The 18,205-nt window shown below is 40.1% G+C and overlaps 8 protein-coding genes across 8 annotated transcripts; 4 read left to right on the top strand and 4 right to left on the bottom strand.

Moving 5' to 3' along the window:
* Positions 1-785: 785 nt before the first annotated feature.
* On the bottom strand, positions 786-2,838 carry BDF20DRAFT_987464 (kinase-like domain-containing protein). The gene is made up of 9 exons (XM_053085241.1): positions 2,475-2,838; positions 2,220-2,403; positions 2,099-2,191; positions 1,889-2,019; positions 1,750-1,819; positions 1,605-1,669; positions 1,473-1,530; positions 1,361-1,378; positions 786-1,258 (listed from the first exon to the last, which is right to left on the bottom strand). The coding sequence occupies exons 1-9, from the start codon at positions 2,566-2,568 to the stop codon at positions 826-828; spliced, it is 1,146 nt and encodes a 381-aa protein (XP_052936098.1). The 5' UTR covers positions 2,569-2,838; the 3' UTR covers positions 786-825.
* A 310-nt stretch (positions 2,839-3,148) lies between these two features.
* On the bottom strand, positions 3,149-4,172 carry BDF20DRAFT_819668 (S-adenosyl-L-methionine-dependent methyltransferase; the record flags this gene model as incomplete). Its single annotated transcript, XM_053077476.1, has 2 exons — positions 3,149-3,766; positions 3,873-4,172. The coding sequence occupies 2 exons, from the start codon at positions 4,170-4,172 to the stop codon at positions 3,149-3,151; spliced, it is 918 nt and encodes a 305-aa protein (XP_052936097.1).
* Positions 4,173-5,129: 957 nt separating this feature from the next.
* On the top strand, positions 5,130-5,726 carry BDF20DRAFT_819953 (cornichon; the record flags this gene model as incomplete). Its single annotated transcript, XM_053077502.1, has 4 exons — positions 5,130-5,192; positions 5,292-5,404; positions 5,492-5,591; positions 5,673-5,726. 4 exons carry the CDS (start codon positions 5,130-5,132, stop codon positions 5,724-5,726), a joined length of 330 nt encoding a protein of 109 aa, XP_052936096.1.
* A 317-nt stretch (positions 5,727-6,043) lies between these two features.
* BDF20DRAFT_956777 (uncharacterized protein) lies at positions 6,044-7,109 on the bottom strand. Its single transcript, XM_053084918.1, has 2 exons — positions 6,360-7,109; positions 6,044-6,244 (listed from the first exon to the last, which is right to left on the bottom strand). The coding sequence occupies exons 1-2, from the start codon at positions 7,082-7,084 to the stop codon at positions 6,097-6,099; spliced, it is 873 nt and encodes a 290-aa protein (XP_052936095.1). The 5' UTR covers positions 7,085-7,109; the 3' UTR covers positions 6,044-6,096.
* Positions 7,110-8,783: 1,674 nt separating this feature from the next.
* On the bottom strand, positions 8,784-9,315 carry BDF20DRAFT_867904 (uncharacterized protein). The gene has a single exon (XM_053080917.1). The coding sequence runs from the start codon at positions 9,036-9,038 to the stop codon at positions 8,799-8,801; it is 240 nt and encodes a 79-aa protein (XP_052936094.1). The 5' UTR covers positions 9,039-9,315; the 3' UTR covers positions 8,784-8,798.
* Positions 9,316-10,097: 782 nt separating this feature from the next.
* On the top strand, positions 10,098-11,456 carry BDF20DRAFT_987460 (uncharacterized protein; the record flags this gene model as incomplete). Its single annotated transcript, XM_053085240.1, has 4 exons — positions 10,098-10,339; positions 10,469-10,604; positions 10,818-10,918; positions 11,346-11,456. Exons 1-4 carry the CDS (start codon positions 10,205-10,207, stop codon positions 11,454-11,456), a joined length of 483 nt encoding a protein of 160 aa, XP_052936093.1. The 5' UTR covers positions 10,098-10,204.
* Positions 11,457-13,177: 1,721 nt separating this feature from the next.
* On the top strand, positions 13,178-16,352 carry BDF20DRAFT_867896 (glutamine synthetase type III N terminal-domain-containing protein). Its single transcript, XM_053080916.1, has 4 exons — positions 13,178-13,696; positions 13,948-14,075; positions 14,146-14,318; positions 14,538-16,352. Exons 1-4 carry the CDS (start codon positions 13,325-13,327, stop codon positions 16,130-16,132), a joined length of 2,268 nt encoding a protein of 755 aa, XP_052936092.1. The 5' UTR covers positions 13,178-13,324; the 3' UTR covers positions 16,133-16,352.
* A 220-nt stretch (positions 16,353-16,572) lies between these two features.
* On the top strand, positions 16,573-18,171 carry BDF20DRAFT_482301 (uncharacterized protein). Its single transcript, XM_053075560.1, has 7 exons — positions 16,573-16,588; positions 16,647-16,702; positions 16,770-17,020; positions 17,146-17,446; positions 17,538-17,891; positions 18,007-18,032; positions 18,114-18,171. The coding sequence occupies exons 3-5, from the start codon at positions 16,985-16,987 to the stop codon at positions 17,756-17,758; spliced, it is 558 nt and encodes a 185-aa protein (XP_052936091.1). The 5' UTR covers positions 16,573-16,588; positions 16,647-16,702; positions 16,770-16,984; the 3' UTR covers positions 17,759-17,891; positions 18,007-18,032; positions 18,114-18,171.
* Positions 18,172-18,205: the final 34 nt, after the last annotated feature.

The raw sequence follows: 18,205 nt of genomic DNA, 5'->3' as shown, positions 1-18,205 counted from the left end.
GAAAAGTGATCTGCTTGCATGAATTGACCTTGAAAAAGTTGACTTTTATAGAGATATCGGCGATATCGGTTGAGGCTGTAAATCTCTCTACTTGGGAAAAAAAAAAAAAAAAAAAAAAAAAGGCGGGAAATGGGCTGTAATCATTTTTTCATTCCTTTTCATGCAACAACGGGTTTCTGAAACTAATGAAAATAAAAAGTCCCCTTTAAATGCTCGATAAGTAAAGTGAAATTGATCCAATCAATGTAAATTGTATAACTTTGGATCCAGCTTTCTTTTTACCTTTTTTGGATAAAAGATTTTCCACCCCCCTTGAACACATAAACCCTTCTTTTTTTTTTGTCTCCCCTCTTTACTAAGCTTACAATATACCGAATGAACAGAGGGAGGAAGACAGTCCTTCCCCTTTTTTTTTATCTTTTTTAAAACCCCACTTCAAATGACAGTTTCCTCTTATCCGTCTTGCCCTTACTTGAAACATGAATACAACAAATGGGTGGAGCACAAAAAAACCCAATCTTGTTTTGAATTATCTCTTTCAAGGTTTGGCGTGGAAGTGTGAGTTGTTCTCGTAAAGCGTTTCAAGACCCGCTGCCTCATCTCCCCACCTCCAAAGAGAGGTTCGACTCTTGAAAGAACAAAAAAGAGATGGCTCGCTTCAATGACGCGCTTGAAGCAAACTTTATCATTGTATGTATTAAAATAATAACAATAGGTAGTAAAAGTTGGTAAGGAGTAAGAAAGTTGAATGTTTGGAAGAGAATCGTTGTGCAAAAGTGAGCTCTCTACTGTTGTCTGTTGCTACTGTTGCTACTGCTGCTACTGCTACTGCTGCTGCTGTTGTTGTTGTTGTTGCTTTTCTGATCTTTGCTTTGCAAGGAGTTTCGCGAAAACGTCTGTCGCGGCCTTTTTCACATCTGCTTCTTCATTGTGCACAGACGCCGATTTTTGTAGTCGATTCATGGCTTGAACAGCACCTACCGCGCCCTTCAAGACTTTACGAGCATTGAAATTTTCTCGTACACTACTCAAAATATCGACATCGGTCGCTTCTTTGCCCGTCAGCCACTTATGTTGCAACGCTTGTGTAGCTGTTAATCTTTCTTTTGCATTCAGATGAAGAAGAGAACGGATAAAATTCTTTGCATCCAGCGATATGTTTCTCCAGTATCTTTCGTGAAAATCATATCTGGCATGTGTGATTTCATCGATGAGTTGAGCCTGATCTTCAGCTTGAAAAGGCAAATATCCGCACAGTCTGTTGTAAACCCATCAAGTCCGATTCCAACTTTATGAGAAAACCAAAAAAAAAAAAAAAAGAAAATGCAATGTATACGCTTCTGTGACATGCTGAACTTACAATGTATAGGTAATGACACTGGAAAAAAAGAGCCCACAAGAAAAAAAAAAGTGATTTTTGTACAAGTAAGACTCAATTGTCATAGCAGAGTTGTTGAATACAAAACTTTTACCCCATGGCCCACATATCGACAGGAGCGCCGTAGCCCTCTTGTAATAAGACTTCGGGAGCTGTAAAGAGGAGAGGAATAAAACGATCGGTTATGGAGGGTGATCCTCTTGAATAAAGATGTGAATCGTTTTACCAACATAGCCCGGTGATCCGCAAATCTCGTCCAAACTGGATATTTCGTTACTTAGTTTAGCAATACTATCAAAAAAAAAAAAAAAAAAAAAGATCTGTTACCCTACAGTTCTTAGCGCTTCATCCCTCAGAAGACAACAAGTTACCCAAAATCACAAATAAGCAAATCTGCATCGGAATCACGGTTTCTGAAGAGTAAGTTTTCAGGCTTCATATCTACGACACCCATCGAATGCAAATAAGAAGCTCCGTGTCACTTGGCGTCCTACCAACGCAATTTCTTACCTCTATGAACAACGTTATGCTGATGGATATATTCCAACCCTCTCAGAATGGACTTTACAATGACAGTAGCATCCTTTTCGCTAAACTTTCCACGTTCAAATAATCGATCAAATAATTCACCGCCTGTCGCACTAAGTTCCAAAATAACTTTTTGTGTAAAGAACAACTAAGTCGAGACAGCTGCGGTACGTTATGCTTTACTTTACTTACAGCTCAAACACAATATAGAATTTGTCTCTGTTCAAAGGAATAGAACAAGTTGAAACGGACTGTTTCATGAGGGCATAAAGGAACGTGCTTTTTCTTTTGTGACGCATTCATAGATATTTACCTCGATTCGAACGAATCGTAAAGATGAATAACATTTGGATGCTCCAAATTTTCCATGACGGATATCTCTGCTTTCACCATATCAAAATGATTCTCTACCTTCTTTTTCGGGATAATTTTAATAGCTACTTCTTTACCATCACTGTTTCGAGTGGCTTTCTTTACAGAGCCAAAGGATCCGCTGCCTTTGTTGGCGACATGTTTGGGATCGTTAGTTTCTTTTCTTTGAATAAAATCCTTTGTCTGGAACACTCACCTATCACGTCGGAAAACGTATAGTTCTTTTTCTTTTCATGTGATTTGGGCTGTTGGCCGTATACAAAAGCACTTATTGATCCCAAGAGCCCCATCTTTCTTTTATGTAGGCACTCGTATAGGATGAAAATAATAAAAAGAGAAAGGACAGAGAAAAAGAAAAAACTTGAAAACCAACCAACAAAACAAAAAGAACAAAAACAACTGTAACTGGAAAATGAATCAGGGAAACTTTCTGATCAGCAAACAACCAACAACTAAAATGAAACAAACTCCGAAGGAAAAAAGAAACCAAGGAAAAAGCCTCCACTCGCTGAATCGAATGGCTCGAAAAAAAGTCCGGCCTGCACACTTTGCTCTATATTACGTAACGGATCATGCAAAAAAAAAGAAAAAGAAAAAGAAACCTATGTCATTGCCCTTCAGCTTCATCAAGAGTTGACAGGCTAGACACAAACATAAAGATACAGATAAATCATGATAAGGAAAAAGCTGCTATTGTTCTACTCACAAGTAGGATCATGTTTCCTTGAAAATCAGTTTATTGTATATTAGCTTTGTTCAACTCTTCCAATTGCCCTTATCATCATTTAAGCATGACGCGTGTGCTGGTTGCTAGTAAACTAAAAAAAAAAATCAACGCACTGCTTCTTTCCTTTGTCAACTCCAAGATCCTTATTTGCCGTTTGTTGGTTTGACCACGTCATCGTCTTGCTTCTTCTTCTTCTTCTTGGACGCTCTCAATATATAGTTCACTTCCAAAGACTCAAATCCTCCAAATCCAACCAGACCATTTCTCTCGGCCAATTTCCATTGCCTCCTCAACGGGTCCCAAGAAATGCCCCGGATATCGTCAACGCGCCATTCGCCTTCCTTGTGATTGAACGACTCGATGGCCTCGACCAGCTCTTTACTCTTGATGTATTTACTCCACTCATGCGTTCCTTCGTGCACCAATCCCAGCACCTTCTCAGCGAGCAAAACAGTGAGAAGATAGGCAATGGGTGTACGTGACATGGTAGATAAAAACATATCCCCCCCTGGCTTCACCAGTTGGGCACAGGTACGTAGAAACTGCAAGGGCTGGTTGACATGTTCGATGATCTCCATGGCCAAGACGGTATCAAACGATTCGCCTTGACTGAGAATCTCTTCGGCCGTCGTGTGTCTGTAATCAAAAGAGCCTGGACCACGCCATAGGCTGGGATCTGTGCGTGCATGCACCTTGGCCATTTGGATATTGTCGTAAGAGGCATCTGCACCTACTACATTCGCACCTAACCTAACCAATGACTATCATGATAGATACATCAAAAAAGGGTGGGGGTGCAGGGGGGGGGAGAGGGGCGGGTGGTTTATGAGATGGAGAGCGGGTCATGTGTAAAATTTCTTATTTTACCTCCGTCAAGAGTCCTCCTCCACATCCGATATCCAGCATACGCTTGCCTTGTAATGGATGACTCGAGTCTTTTGCTTGCTTCTCCCCTCCTACGAGTTGGTCTCGTACATACGCCACGCGCGGAGGATTGAGTAACTGTAACATGCCAAATTCGCCCGAAGGATTCCACCATTCGGCTGCTTTTTCGCTAAACTTTTGTACTTCAGCTTGGTCGATTGTTGTAAATGAAGGTGTATGTTTTTGTGAAGGTTTCTTTCCCGTTGCTGCTGCTGCTGCTGCTGGAGTTGTGTAAAGACGCATTTGTCTCAAGGAATGGCGTAATAAACGTTTTGCATGAGGATGTACATGGGTCGGTTTAAGCATTGCTCTTTATGAAATGAGAGAATTAATTTTTGTTTAGTAATATGGAGTAAAAAAGAATTAAAAAATAAAGAAGGGTTCTGTCAAAAAAAAGCTGCTCTATGCATTAAACCCCGTTATTCGGTAACTTGGGGTCGGGGGTAAAACAGTTATACTAGAACCACAAGGCTACCTGACAGCTTTATGCACCGTCGTTCAAAAGCAGGAAAAATCAGCCTCGATCTCGTTGGCAAAAAGTGCAATAGAACAAACATGCATACATTAAAAAGGAGGGACGGTTTCAAGATTCTTGTCTTTTGCAGGCCCTACTGTAGATCTGATTGCTATGTTCTGAACGGACCAAAAGTCGGTCAAAAACAAACAGTCTCACTGGATCGATCATGTTTGAATGTTTGATTGCTTCAAAATTGTTACCGTAAAGTGTAGTGGAAAGTGGGGGTGAGGGCGGTGCGGTGAAGCAGTGGAGGAGTGGGGGTTTTTTTTTTCCCAATCCCAGCTGAAATAGACATGATTGGCTGAATGATCAAAAAAAGTTGAAAAATCTGAGAGGCTGGCAGCTGCTTTTTTTTTTTTTTTTTATTCTTTCAAATTCAAGCAAGAACCGAAACATCAAAGCAGCTTTCCTTTTCTTTTCTTCATTTCAGCAGCATACTCTCTCTACATCACCAAAGGCACATTCAGAAACAATAAAAGAAGCAAATGTTAGGGCCAACTTTTCTGTTTTTATCAGCACTAGTGTTGGCAGCCATTTTATTATTCTTGATGGTCTTTTTTGTAGGTTTCCTTTTTCCATCGCGTCTTTTTAACAGTCATCAAAGACCTGTTTTGATGAGAGACCGCATACTAATGGATACGAAAAACTTGAATTGTCTTTTCACATAAACAATATAGGTCATCATGTTTTCCGATTTAGAATGCGATTACATCAATCCTATCGATCTTTGTAACAAGTTGAATCAGGTAAAAAGCAACAAGTCGATTGTCAAAAGCCGAATATATAAAGCAAGTGGGATGGGTTCACTCACAAAAACTGTATTGCCGTTTTGGTGGGATAAAAAGTTTGTTTTACCCGAGATGGGTCTCCAGGCTTTTGTCTTTTGTATGTTTTTAGTGACTGGTCACTGGTTCCCCATGCTTATCAATTTGCCCGTTTTGGTGAACAATGTTAGAAAGTAAAGTCTATCTATAACATGTACCGTTTTTTTTTGTCATCTGCTTTTTTATCTCATCTTTTTATTACTCTCGAAATGGGAACATAGGGTCATGAATGGTCAGCACATGTATGATGCGACTGAAATTTTCCGTACATTACCTAAACACAAGAAGGAGAGCTTTATCAAACTCGGCTTTTATGCTTTGGTAAAGACCATGAATTTTTGAACATCTTATTATGCATAGCTCATTCATTCACTCACCCCCCCCCATTTTAACCTCTGATAGTGCTTCTTCTACTACCTTTACCGTATGATTGTCGCGCTGATCAATTCTGATTGATAAAGAAAGATGTGTGTACAGTGAGAAGGTTATATTTTGTATAGTGAAGGTATCCTTACGGAGAGGAAACCCTGCGAGAACAGCGTAATGATAGTATCTTTTGTATGTAAAATAAAACATATATATGTATAGAACAAGGGCAAGAGTGACGTGAAGGGGAGGCAATGATACATGTGTACATGAGGAGGTATATAACGGATGCTACAACAGTTCAATGGAGGAGGGGGGGGGAGGGGAGAGAGGAATGGATTGCGTTAGAACAGTGTACGAAAACATGAAGAGATGGAGAGGAGTATGCGGTAATGAAGCTGCATTACAAAGAGGAAATAAATACAAATGGAAAAAAAAAAAAAGGAAGGGAAGATGAGGGCTAGCGTGGGTCTTCATCATTCTCTTCATCGGACGTCTCATCATCACTGATATAATCTTTGCCACGGAAATCTCTTTTACACAGTGGACACTTGGAATTTAAACCTAGCCATTCGTGTACGCATTCTCGATGATAATGATGACCACACCTAAGAATTAAAAAAAAAAACAAAAAAAAAAAAACAACCCTAAGTAAGCGGGAGAGGAGGCGGAGTGACACCCCAAAGCAGGGTGACTAATCGTCCATAAGTAAAAAAGACTTACCATAATTTACAGATAAGGACGTCTTGTTCATAGTCACATAGACAGATGGAACAAACAGCATCTTCCGACTTTGGAATAGTAATAACATCATTCACCTTGACTGCATCTGCATTATTGCCTTTTTCCTCATCGCTTGGATTGCCTTTCTTCCGGCTCAAACGCATGAATCTTCTGAGGTAATGTTGCTTCGCAGGTTTATCGGCTACGGTTTTATTGTCAGATGGCGATACTGTCGCTGATGCTCTTTCATCGTCATGGCTCTGTTGCTGTTGCTGTTGCTGTTGCTGCTGCTGTTGTTGTTGTTGTTCTAAGGTTGGTTTGAATCTAAAGACGGGAATGCTAGCAAGTTCTGCCTTGGATCCTCCTTTCAAGACATTCGCGACATTGATATTGAACGTCCTCAGTGCGACTAATACGCACGGCAGGCAAAACATGATGGAGGCACATACCAAAATGGGTATGAATAAGACAAAATAACCAAAGAGAATCCAGGCTAGAATAGTGTAATAGTATAATGCAGCGGTGGCCGGGCAATTGGATGGAGAAAATAGTAAATAATTGCCGACAATAAACCATAAAATGGAAAACAAGTCCAATAAGGATTTCAATCGGTAAGTCCAGCCTGCCATGATTGAATGTGAGCTACTGTTGCTCATCGTCGTGCTGTCTGTCGTATTCTGAGAATCCATGGGAGGTGTTGAAGCATAATGTTCATTCGTTGGCATTGTCGTCGCCGCCGCCGCCGCCGCCGCTGTTGTTGTTGTTGATGTCGACGCAACAGTATCATTGTGCTGCCGTTGTCGCCTTCTTCTTTGCCGTCGTTGCCGTCTTTGTCGCCTTTGTTCGTCCAGTGTTGCATTGGAGGATGCCGATGAAAGTAAATGATGATAGATTGATAGCGGTAATGATAGACCCACTCGAACTGTGAAAATAATCAGATATAATTCCAACGGCTTATCACAATACGAAGTATCTGTATGCGACCCGAAAGCCAGAATGACAACCGTAGTGATAATCTTTTTAGTGATAGTAAAATGCGTATCAGTAAGATGTTTAGTAGTAGAAACATTCATCTCTCTCTCACTACTGTTCACTCCTGTTTACTTGTATCATGGATGTAATGAACGAGATGCATAGTAGAATTTTACTAGCACGAGATATTTGACTCCATGAGAATTGTAACCAGTTCGTCCTAACGGTGCGTGGAGCGTTTGGCGTTGTTGACGTTTGCTCAGAATGCCTTAATGACAACGATTCCATTTGAATCGAATGAGTGATGCAAGAGAAGGGGAGGAAAAAAAAAAGCTCTTTTTTGGGTTAAAGAGACAAAAAAACAAAAAAAAATTTAATTTTTTTTTCTTTTTAGAGTTACTAGAAAAGTTTAATTTGCAGATGCCATCTGTTCATGCGGGGGAAAATACCATAAAGTTTCTAGTGCAATTTCTATAAAAGGCAAGACTTTTTTTTTTTTTTTGCACGAAACATGCAAAAGTACTTAAACATTGACGAAGGGTGGGGGGCGGTTTTTGTTGTTACTATCGTTACTGCTGTCCCAACATTTATTGTTGTCATTTGAGGTCATCCGTGTGCTTCAACATAAAACCAATGGTATACCTATGCAACCCCGATCCCTTCTTTATCAATGATAGTATTTCAAGTCTGTTATTAAAGAACAGTGTAAATGTAGAATAGCTGGATTGTGCAACCTGTATCCGATACCTCTCGGTTCCATCCATATAGCCTTCATTATTGACCCGAACTTTAGTGAGCCCACTGTACGCTAAGTAAAGTGCCCTAACAATTTCTAGTCTGTCACTCATTCAAGCATTCGGTAGTTATGGCCAAGTGCAATCGTTGGATGGGCATCATTCAACCAATCAATTGAGAGCCTACTGTCCTTACACTCACGTTGCAAAGAGCAACAGAAAAATGTTTTGAGTTTTTATTATCCGTAAATTTTGCATATTACTTTTTTTTTTTTTTTTTTTTTTTTTTTTCTTCTTTTTGTTTTCCACTTTGGTATTCGCACAAAATGGTCAACAAATTGAGACATCCATTTCATTGATTTGATAATAAAAGTTGGATGGCAAGCATAGTTTCTAAAAAGTACATTTTCTGTTGCGATTGTCTACAATCATCCATTATATATCTTCTTGAGAGTTATCCATGATAGCCGGGCAAACCGATGATAGCCGATGTTATGACTCGTGTTTCCGCATTCTCATTGATTGTTCAGTATCTCTTTGCAATTCTGATCTTACTACTATTTTTGTCCCCGTTTTCTGTAAAGAAGCCTTTCTACTCTTCTATTGTTTACCTTTGTAATTGTAGCTAATATGTTGTTGACGGCGGTCGCAAGTAGACTAGAAAAAAAAAAAAAACAAGAAAAGGAAATGACCGGAAGAAAAGAAAAAACGGCAGAACGGGAGCGCGTGGATCTCAAGAAGAAAAAAGGAAAGAAACGACAAAAAAGAAGCCAACGAATAAAGAGGAAGACGTTGGCTTATGCAGGTAAGTGTGCTTGTTAATAACAAATATTATGAAGGCATGTAAAGATCCACTTTTGATATCGATACAAGGAAGATGGAGGTAGAATTTGGCAATCAATAGGGTAGAGCACGTGTTGCAAAAGCCTGCAAAATGGTTACACTTGAGGATGGTATAGATCGAATCAGGCATGCTGAAACTTACTTGAATAGATGCGTGCAGAAAAAAGTGGGTTGAAGATAGTTTATTGAAAATGTCCCAATAAGAAATACAAGTAGTCCGAAAATAATTAGTTACATCATCTGAATTCTGCCAATACCAAAAGCCAATTCTTTTGACAAAAAAGTCTAAATTCAAACGGAAAATATTGTAGTGCCCCTTTTATATTAAAACGGCTAACATTACCCAAGCTAATGGCAACAGTTTCCAATTGCCATAGCAACCGCAATTTTCTGGGAGGAGATGAATGACGTACAATTGTTTGTAGGCAAAAAAGGCTTTTTATGCGTATGGAAAAGCAGCAGGCGCCTTTAAAAACAATTCAAATAAGATTCTTTTGAAAGCAAAATTCTTGCTTCCCCTTTGATGGATTCCAAAAAGAATTTTCAAAGGGCGAGGTCTTAAAAGAAACATGGGATGCTTCTTTTACATGTGCTACTTGAAATTTTTTGTAAAAACAGAAAAAAAAAAAAAAAAAACGATAAAAGATACAATGAATTCTCGTTGATTTAGCCCTTGTCCTTTTTTGGTAATTTAGACCCAAGTTTTAGGGTCTATAAGGAAAAGGACGTTAGGAAACGTCTTTAGTGATAAATAGTGTAATTTTAAGAATGGGAATTGAACGTTGTCAAACATTTTTTTTGTCAAATTTTTTCGTCTAATCTGATTAGTTATTTTGTTATTGCACTTTTTTTTTTATTTTATTTCTTAACCAGTTAGACAAAGGTTTATTCTTGATAGTTTCCTTACTGATAGAATAGATCACGCTAAATCAGCGTCGTCATGTTCCTTTTTTCTTTCAACACGTAACAAAAATAAGAAAACTAAACCAAGGAACAATGAGTAGGAGCGCAGATACGGCTTTCTATGTCCTTCATTGATTCAAATAAAAAAAAAAAAAAAAAGAAAAAAAAAGTACAAGTTGAGATACAACCAAAGCGCGAACTCAAATTTAATGTTACTATCGGTCATCAAGGATAGTAATATAAAATTAAAAAGAAAAATAATTCCGACTCGTGTATAAATATCAACATTTGCCCTATTTTATTACATCCTTATTCTTCGTTCCTTTTTACACTCCTTTATCCTTTTTTTTTTTTTTGTTTTTGTTTCTTCCAATGCATGATTTATAAAGATAGATGACACCAAACAACGAAAAAGCAATATTGGTTTTTGACGGTGCAACAACAACAATCGCAACTAGAATTGTGCAGCAGCTCTTAACGTGCGACTGTGAAGAGGTTCTGTTGGCTGGGACTACTACAGTTCTGCAGGTTTCTTTTTTTTTTTTGCGGCGGCGAGCAAGTAGTGCTGTTGGCTGGCCGGTGACGATTTAGAACGTTCTGTTCTCTTTCCCCCGGGGGGAGAAAGTTTTTTGTTTTTGCCGGTTGTGCTTCTCGTAGCGGTGGTGGTGGTTGGCAGATCCGGACCTGTTCTTATTCTGGGGGGTAAGGACGGTTTCGACAACGTGTGATGGTAACGGTTGCGACCTTGCTTTTTCGCCGGGAAGAACACCAGAGGTTGAAAAAGGTGAAGCTGGTAAGAAACGGTGTCGAACGCGGCCGATGAGGTTTCATACCCTAGCAAGGTTCATGAATTATTCGGTGGCTCTGTTTCCTGACAATGTTGTTGAATAAATGTAATCTACCAAAAAAAAAAACCAAAAAAAAACCACAATTTCAAACAATTGCGCATTTTTGTCACGTCTATTTATACTCTTTTTTTTATTTATTGTTTTTTTTCTTACCGTAGTCCTTCTTGTTCTTCATTCTATCCACTGCTGTCTCCTTCTTTTCCATTGCGTCTGGTTGGTTCTCCGCGTCAATGTTCTTTTGTCAAAGCAAAGGTTCATTGTAAGTGAAGTTCATGGCTCATCACTAGTTTTTACGGAAGAAAGCAAGAAGAAGTGCCGCCACCTACCCGTCCGCCTTTCAATTACTTCTGTTTCTGTGAGGGGAAGAGCCCTTTAATAAGTCCGGCCACTTTGACACGGTTAAGCCTCTGGTGTTCTTTCCTGAGACCCGGTTATTTCGCTAATGGACCAAGTAGACTTTTTTTTTTCTGCTGGAGCCGTAAACAAACTTACTTGCTGTCAAAAACAATGAAGAGACCGTTCCTTAACAACGAGTAGAATAGACAATATCATTGGTCAATGCTAAAAAATATCTACTTTATAGTTACACAATCAAGTCATTTCTTCTTTTCTAATCTAGTTTCTGTTACAAGATACTTTTCCAAGTGTGGATCAGCATCAACATCAGCATCATTTTATTTATTTAGGGAATAAAGTCACGAAAACAAAAAGAAATAACCTTACAGCATGAAAATCATTTATGCAAAATCTCAATAACGGTGGTTCATGAACAAGAGGCCATCCAACTGTTAGAATAATCAAACGAGTAGGTAAAATAAATTATCCTACCGACTAAATCTTGGGTCTTTTTTTTTAGTTTTTTTTTTTTTTGTTTTTTGGTTTTTGTTTTTGGCTTGTGAGTTTACTATTGGTTGTCAAGTATTAGGTTAGTCTCGTGCTGCTGGTGGTGTCCAATAGGCACAGGAATTAGTAAAAATAGATGGAAACCAAACAAACGATTGCCTGTGATTATACTCTGTTCGAGTTTAGACACCCTCTTTCCCGCCCTGTCTTTCTTCATCTGCATAAAGCATGTATTGTTTGTACACGCCATGTTTCAAATGGAGCACACTAACCTCTGTTTCAAATTTATTCGATTGTCTGTATTTATAAGGTAATAAAAACTTCTATTTTGTCTGTCGTTTTTTCGAAAATGAAAAAACAAAAAAAAAAAAAAAAAAAAAAGTTAAAATATGCCACTGTACGCCGTAACCCCGAGTTTTTGGCATCTTTTTTATATTTTGATTTCATTCTCAATGCGGAAGCTTTTAAGAAGCAGACGACACACATTGAGGATCCTTTGTATGAAACATGCAATACGTCTTAAAAAGAGGCTTGAAATGGCAGTTAACAGTTGAACGTCCATTGAGCATGTGTCAGTAAAGGTATAATGAACTACCAAAAAAAAAAAAAAGAGACGGGCATCTTTACAGCATGCATTTCACAAGGATCACGGGCCTCCTTTGAGCGGCACTCATTTTCACACAATACGTAGCTCCTTTGGACCGGATCACTACTCTTTTGTTTACTGAGCTCCTCTTAACGCAACAAGTATCCTATGCGGGTTTTAAAGATGGGTTTATTCTCCTTTTACGTTGATTTTTAGTAGGTCAAATCGACATGAGCACTCGCGTGCAAATTCAAGAGTGCGATCCTGCCCTAAAAGATAGGCTTCCAGTTCAGGTTTTCTGCAAAACTAGACCAACCCATTTTCCGTGGTATAAATAGCAAACTGGATGTCGCGACTATCCACAAGCAGCTTCTTTTATTGGCCTGAGGACGAACCAGAGCGACGAGGCGAGGCAGGTTCTTTTTTTTTTTTTTCATTAAACCCATGACTTTTTCCTCCTATCTCTATCATGATGCATACATGTATCACGCATCCTGTAAAGTATAGTTTTAATGTACACGTACCCAGTTCTTCCGCATCCCCCATATGTTTTCCTTCCGTGCATTCCTCGGAAAAGAAATCCAAAGTCCGATCCGTTTTGATAGGAAATTAAAAAAAAAAAGATGCTGCGTTGTATGACTCACATGGTAGCCTTTCTTTTTTCTTTGATCAAGTTCCTTCCACGCTACATTGACACGACGTCTCTTGTAAAAGTCAAAAATAAGAAAATTGAAACATGACTGACATAGATAGCAAAATGTTTCTTTTTTTGTGCAAGAAAGCTTTGAAATAAGTAAGGCAAATATTCGTCTAGGCACCACTTTTTTTTCCACAAAGGAGCACAAAGCTCAATGCCGGATAATCATTTTTGAGCCCAAATGTTTCAGTACTTTACGTTTTTTTGATTTAATAAAAAAAGGACCTTTCAATTTATAAACGAGATGCTCGTCCTTTATGAAAAAAAGATAGCCGCCCATCCTGCTTATTTAAGATTTTTTGTTGACCAATGGAATTGCTTTGAACCCCACACTTCCTACTTGCTTTTTGCCCAAAAACAGATTTGCTCGTCTCTTATCAAGCAGTCCATCCTTTTTTTTTCTTTTTTTTTTTTTTGTTTCCCGGTATCGTCATTCCATCAGAATAGCCTTTTTTTTCTCGCCCCCTTTTTTTATTCTTTTTTCTCGGAACCAGTGGTTTCTGTCTCTCTCTCTTGAACTTTTTCTCTTAGAATCAACGATGGTCCAACAAGTTCGCATCAATACCTTTGTCGAGTCTCTCACCATGCCTGCTCGCAACGTCGAGTTTCCTCAGAAAAACGGTCAAGTTCAGCCTGTTTCTGAAGTCTTTGGTCAAAATGTCTTTACACGCAAAGAAATGGCCAAAATGTTACCCAAGCCTGTCTACAAGACCTTTATGGAAACATTAAAGGGTAAAAATACGATTGACAAGGTGACTGCTGATGCCATCGCCCATGCCGCTAAAGTTTGGTCTATTGAACGTGGTGCCACTCACTTTACTCACTGGTTCCAACCTTTGAATGATTCCACTGCTGAAAAGCATGATTCTTTCTTGACTTTGAAATCTTCTTTGGATGATGGCGCTGCTCAGGTAAAAATGAAGAGTCGACTATTTTTCTATTATAAAAAGAGGGACAAAGGAAGGGATGTCGAGTGGATCGGAGGGGGCGGGGCGGGGGCGGAAGAGATATCAAACGTAGGATGGCAAAGGACACAAAAAGAGTGGCTGCCATTCCCTATCACGCGTTCATATAAAAGCATGTACTGAGGCCCTCTGACACTGTATCTTATCTAATGGATTTCGCTTTCTATGTGTGTAACTACGCACATGATCGAATTTAGGTTGAAGCCATTGACACCTTCTCTGGATCTCAATTATTACAATCTGAACCCGATGCTTCCTCTTTCCCTTCAGGAGGTATGCGTACTACCTTTGAAGCTCGTGGCTATACTGTTTGGGATACCAAGAGGTAAAGAATGAAGAACAGATCTGTTTTTCATTTCAATGTACAAATAGACTGAATCTTTTCTGCCCTCTAGTCCTATGTTTATTCAAGAAGGTCCTCATGGTACCAGCGTTCTCTATATCCCTTCCGTCTTTATCTCTTACAATGGTGAGGCTTTGGATGAAAAATCAGTCCTTTTAAGATCATGTGATGCTTTAGAAAAGGTCGCCTTGGAAGTCCTCAACGTGATTGAACCCAAAGATGCCGGTAGGTTCCCATGATGGTGAACAGAAAGAAGGAAAAGAGATGTGTGTGTGTGTGTGTGTGTGTGTATTTGTATCTTTCACGTACCCCCCCCCACCGACCCACTCGCCACACCTTTTTTCATAACCGACCCAACCCCAACCCCAACCCCCTCGCCTCACGACGGATTCAAACTGGATGACTCATGTCTTTTTTTTTTTTCCCCTCTCGGAATCATGATAGAGAACCGAACCGACTTTGTTTACACCACCCTCGGTACCGAACAAGAATACTTTTTGATTGACAGAGGACTCTATACCCTTCGTCCTGATCTCAAGATCACAGGTCGTACCTTATTAGGCGGCCTGCCTCCCCGTCACCAACAGTTGGAAGATCATTACTTTGGTAAAATTCCTAGTCGTGTCCTTGCCGCTATCAGTGAATGCGAGTTGGAATTAGCAAAGTTGGGTGTGCCTATCAAGACACGTCACAACGAAGTCGCTCCGGCACAATTCGAAGTCGCCCCTATCTTTGAAGAAGCCTTGATCGCCGTCGATCACAACTTGTTGACCATGGATGTCCTCCATCGTGTCGCCCATCGTCATAAATTGAAGGTCCTCTTCCATGAAAAGCCCTTCAAGGGCGTCAACGGTTCCGGTAAGCATTGTAACTGGAGTATCTCTACAGACAAGGGCGAAAACTTGCTGGATCCCTCCAGCACCCCCGAAACCAACTACCGTTTCTTGATCTTCCTCGTCGCCACCCTGAAGGCTGTCCTTGATCATGGCGATCTTTTGCGTGCTGGTATTGCCTCGGCCTCCAACGATCATCGTCTCGGTGCTCAAGAAGCTCCTCCTGGCATCATCTCCGCCTTCCTTGGCTCTCAATTGACGGAAGTGCTGGATGCGATCGAACAAGGCCGTCCTGTCAACTATGAAGTCGCCGGTCGTGAACTTCAACATGTGCGTGTCAAGGGCACCGTCTTGGATCTGAAGGTCGCCAATTTGCCTGCCATCGCCCGTGATTTGACCGACCGTAACCGTACCTCCCCTTTCGCTTTCACCGGTAACAAGTTTGAATTCCGTGCCGTCGGCTCCAAGCAGTCTCCCTCCTTCCCCATGACCTTGTTGAACTCGGCGGTCGCCAAGTGCTTGCACGAAATCTTGGCCGATCTGAAGGCTGCCAAGGGCGATAAGCCTGTCGCTTCTGAAGAAGACCAGCTCAACGTCATTCGCAAATACATAAAGCTAACAAAGAACGTTCGTTTCGAAGGCGACAATTACTCTGAGGAATGGGTCCAGGAAGCTTCCAAACGTGGTTTGGCCAATATCACCAAGAGCGTCGATGCTTTTGAACGTATTTTGAGAAAGGAAAATGCCGACATGCTGAAGGACATGGGCGTTTTCTCTGAAGCCGAACTGAGCTCCCGTTACCATATTTTGACCGAGAAATACGCAAAAGACGTGACCATTGAAGCTCAAACCATGATCACCATGGTCATTCAGCAAGTCTTACCTGCCGCTTACGACTACAGACGTAACTTGGCTGAAGCCGCCCATTTCATGAAGGATATCGGCGTCGAAGCTTCTCCAGAAATTGACTTGTTGAACGAATTAACACCCATCGTCGCTGCTCTCAAGAAGGATATCAACGATCTCAAGTACTTTATGGTTGACTTGACAAAAGAAGACGATCTTGTTCGATTGGCTAGGGCCTGTTGTGAACAGGTCGTTCCTAGAATGGAAACCATTCGTGATTTAGCCGACAAATTAGAGCGTAACGTTGCTGATAATTTATGGCCTCTACCCAAGTACACTGAACTCTTCTTGAACATTTAAACAAGGAAAAAACAGGCAATCCCCTTTCTTTTCTTTTTTTATTTATTCTCTTTTCTTTCAAAAGCTCTTACCTTATAGCATCGTTGAATTATTTTTTCTCTTTACTTTTCGTTGCTTCCCATCCCCCCCCCCTTTTTTTTTTCTTTTTTCTAATGATCACTGCTTTTTATACACATTCTATCAAATGAGAAAAATAAATTACATTCTATATCCAAAAATACCTTTTGGCTGTAGCCACAACATAGCATCCCTAACAATGCTTTCTAGTGACAAATATGGGAACTATTGTGTCAAGTCCAAAGAATAAGGAGCCAAAGAGTGGTACGTCTCTGTAAGCACGGGCGGGCTGTGTACAGGGGAGAGATACATCCTATTGAACATGAGATATCTCCTACCCTCCCCCCCCCTTTTTTTTTTTTTTTTTGTCTTTCGTTGTCTTTATTGTTTGATCTTGGCGTATGATCCTTTGGTTCTTTTTCTCTTTGATTTTTTCTTTCCATTGACTTGATCACAGTCTTCATTTTATATATTCCTCCATAGACAGCCAGCATGGTGACTCTACAAAAAGTGGTAAGTTCGACCTTGTGCACTCTGAACTACCTTTCAATAGTTGATAGACAGAACCCTATGTCAATAGAAAGACCGAATACATCAATCCAAGTGGACTAAATTATACATCTTGGTTGCTTGTCTGCAAGGATTCACTATCATTGCTTTGCAAGCAACCGTTGCTTATTATAACACCGCACAAGTGAACAAAGGCCTAGAATCAGATGCTTTGGCCAACTATGATCTTAGTGATGAAGAACAGTATGAAGTCACCCACGCTATCAGTCGACTCAAAAGAATCAAATGGGAAAATATCGCTTTTATCGGATTCCAAGCATGGTTTGTAGGCATGTCCTTTGATGCGGTAATGGAACCAAAGGTTTTTGCATTTCAATAGAACAAAAGAGACTAGAAAATTGATAGCTGTTTTTTTTTGTTCCTTCTTTCTGTCGTGTATAATAAAGACAGTGTACCAAAATGCCGTAGAAGTAACAGCTTTATCCATCATGAATATCGTCTGTGCTATTCTAGGCGCTCTGGAAGTCGTAGACGGGAAACGATGGCTCAACATGTTGAATACGCTGAAAATCAAACATGCATTGCCTATCATCACCACACCTATACAAACTGCTTATTACATTGAAATTGTACTGTCGAGTTGTTTGACAGCCTTTGCTCTCGCCTTTACCTATTTATCGTATGCCGTCGTCAAAGAATTTGGCTGGACTATCTATAAGAAAATTGGAGCCGATCTTTCCATTCAACGTAAGAAAAACGAAACGCGGAGGAGGAGGAGGAGGAGGAAGGTTCAGTAGGCTAAAGATTCTTTCATACCCTCTCTTTGTGGCGTGTGTAGGCATGTATAGGACATTTCAATTCTTTGTATTGGCGTTAAAGTTTGATATTTTCGTTGAATTCTTAGTATCCGTTTTTTACTTGATTCAGTTTGCGTTGAAAAGTGGATTTGAGTCTTGGGTGACTTTTGTCTTTGTTGTCATCACTTTGCTCATTCTTCCTCTCTTGTACTTTGGACGCACTGCTGTAAGTTTGACATCCGTAAGTCCCGTAGGTAGATGATAACCCATCTTGATCTCATGTAGGTCGCAGGCGAAAGTTCTATCAAAATGTCCTTGTTCATCCTCTTTCAGATTCTTGTATGTTTTCAACTGATATTGATTGCCGTAGAAGCTACAGACGCAGAAGATTATTGGTATATCTGGATTTGTTTTGGTAAAGCTACAGAAAGCCAAATCTTTCTATAGAAAATGCTAATACAGTTCCTCTTCCATCGATTCCCCTCCCCCCCCCCTCCAAAAAAACATTAGTTGTACTAGGCATGCTCATAGCAGTGGTAGGATAAAACACTTCATCATCCACACTTTGCATCCACTTAAACGTTCAGCAACAGACTGATTCCTTTGCTCCTTCATAGTCTACAGCTGTTCTCGGTTTATTTTGTATCGCTCATTTCGGCAAAGGCTTGAAGCCTTATATTCAACGAGGTGCTAAGAAAAAACAGACAGC

This window comes from Mycotypha africana (assembly GCF_025528875.1).
Source record: "Mycotypha africana strain NRRL 2978 chromosome Unknown BDF20scaffold_5, whole genome shotgun sequence".
NCBI lineage: Eukaryota > Fungi > Mucoromycota > Mucoromycetes > Mucorales > Mycotyphaceae > Mycotypha > Mycotypha africana.
Note: the sequence above shows the minus strand (reverse complement) of the source record. Positions and strands in the feature narration are given on the sequence as shown.